At 32.9% G+C, this 2,354-nt stretch overlaps 1 protein-coding gene across 1 annotated transcript in view; it reads left to right on the forward strand.

Annotated features, from left to right (window-relative positions):
• The window catches only part of LOC131989457 (switch-associated protein 70-like), a 19,778-nt gene extending 17,424 nt beyond the window's left edge, over positions 1-2,354 (forward strand). The window contains exons 11-12 of the mRNA XM_059354688.1: positions 611-707; positions 1,869-2,354. Of these exons, the coding sequence (XP_059210671.1) occupies positions 611-707; positions 1,869-1,984 (213 nt within the window). The 3' untranslated portion in view covers positions 1,985-2,354. The remainder of the gene's footprint in view (positions 1-610; positions 708-1,868) is intronic.

Here is a 2,354-nt window from a genome sequence, read left to right on the forward strand (position 1 = left end):
TTATTTTAAGTGTTCAACATGCTTATTTCTAGATTTAATAATCTTAATTTAAGAAATCTTGTCAAGTTAAATTATCTGTCCATGCAGCAAGATCATTTCCCTCAGATTTTGTGTTTTCATCTTGTTTTTAGACACACCTTTTTTGCAGTGCAGTTTCAATATAATGCAACAAAGTTATGCACAAACTTCCACTTTTAAGAGCAAAGAGAATGGATGACAGGCTCAGGATCAGAGGCAGAAAGCAGATAAGTTGGGAAAATGTTACAATATTTTGAGCCACGTTGAACAAAAATTGCAGCAAGTTAAAATGAGCGTGGCGCTAAACAACCTGTCATCATAACACAGGCTGGAAAAATGGAAGAAGATAACTTCTTCTACGCTTCATTTTAAGATGAAGTGCATTTTGAATTATTTACACCTTTTTATTGTTTGGGGAAAAAAATGTAATTGTGTAATTATCAGACCGCCATTACATTTTTCATCTCTCACACCCCTTAGCGACAGCTTGTGCACCACACTTTGGGATCCAATAGTATGTGTGCAGCTGCTCCCCCTGGTGGACCAGCTGTTTTAATTACTGGACCTTTTTCTTTTCATTCTTTTTATGCAGAAAGTGACGCAAAAGCTTGAACGAGCAGCGAACAAGACAAAGACTTGGAAGGACAAAGTGGCCAAACACGAGGGTCTGGTGCGTCTCATCCAGCCAGGTGGGACACTGACTTCTTCAATAATTTAACATTATACACATTATATGACTGACATTTAATAACTCTGTGTGTCACGTCCATGAAAACCAGACTTATTGATGTGTTTTTGCAAGATTTTGACACTCTAGTGTTCAGTGGTGGAATGTAACTAAGTACATTTACTCAAGTACTGTACTTAAGTATAATTTTGAGGTACTTGTACTTGAGTATTTCCATTTTATTCAACTTTATACTTCTACTTCACTACATTTTGAGGCAGATATTGTTCTTTTTACTCCACTACATTTAGCTGACAGCAAATACATATCTGGAAAGTACGGAGCCCCTTAAGGGACATTGAAAGAAAAAAAAAAATCTAAGTAGAATAAAAGAAAATTATACTTTTGCAAGATCTAGCAAAAAAAAAAAAAGAACTTGCAGGCAGAAATAATATTTCTGGTGGGCCAGTACAAAAGTTTTGCGAGATCTCGCAAAAGTTTTTTTTTAAATTTATTTTTTTACTTCGATTTTTTTTCTTTCAATGTCCCTTAAGTGGCTCCGTAGGAAAGAAAGAAAAGTAGTAAAAAAAACTAAAACACATTTTTTTTACATTAATCTGAATTTCCATTGCAAGAAAAAAATGCTATGTTTTTTGAAAGGAAAATTTAAAGTAATAATTATAAGTAAATGATTGTCTTGCCTCATTTTCTAATCTATTTTTGGTCATTTTGTGTCTTTTTTGGTCATTTTTTCATCTTTTTTTTTGTCATTTTGTGTCTTTTTTAATAATTTTTTCATCTTTTTTTGTCATTTTGTGTCTTTTAGTCATTTTTACATCTACAATCATGGGAACATTTGTGGTAATAACCAAAATCATTATCAATAAAACCATGTTAAATGTCTTTTAAAGAAAACTTTTAAATTAAACTCTTATCAGCTATTTTTGTTGTTATCATTATATTTGTCCAAACAAATGTACCTTTAGTTGTACCAGGCATTAAAATGAACAAGAAACTGAAGAAAACAAGGGTGGTCTAAGATTTTTCTTTCCATGACTGTATATGCAAATAAAAAAGTTTTAAAAATTGGCCAAAAAAGCCCAAAACTCGAAACTAAAACGAAATGCATCATGAGTGATTTTATCTGTAAATATCTTGTTAAAACGTCTCCTTTGACTTTTAGGAGATAAAGAGCCTCTGAGAGTGAATAACTGGGGTTTGGTCCACAACGACGCTGAGCTGGAGCTGAGGAAGAAGCTGTGGCAGGAGAGTAAGAACCAGGGAGCTGAGAAACAGTGAACAGCTGGATCACACATTCAACCACCTGGAAGAAGTAGTTTGACAAAATAATCTAAAATGATGACAATGGCTGTGAGATTTTGGATTAAAAGTGCCAGAAAAACTAAGTAAGTCTACTTTAATTTGAGGTTATTGTATGAAAAGTTCATTCTCATTCAGTTGTTTTGTTCAGATGAGTTTTTTATGTTGTAATTTTAGTTTTGTCCTTTCTGACTTTCTGACACGTTGTGTGTTTAATTTAACTGCTGACATCCAGTAGAGTGTTTAAGATAATTTTTCAGCTCAGATTATTAACTGAAGTTGAGTGATTGGCGTCATAACGAAGATGATAAAAAATAAATAAAGACCACACCACCTATTTTTTATGAAA

The sequence above is a fragment of the Centropristis striata genome, chromosome 2 (genome assembly GCF_030273125.1).
Source record: "Centropristis striata isolate RG_2023a ecotype Rhode Island chromosome 2, C.striata_1.0, whole genome shotgun sequence".
Taxonomy (NCBI): Eukaryota; Metazoa; Chordata; class Actinopteri; order Perciformes; family Serranidae; genus Centropristis; species Centropristis striata.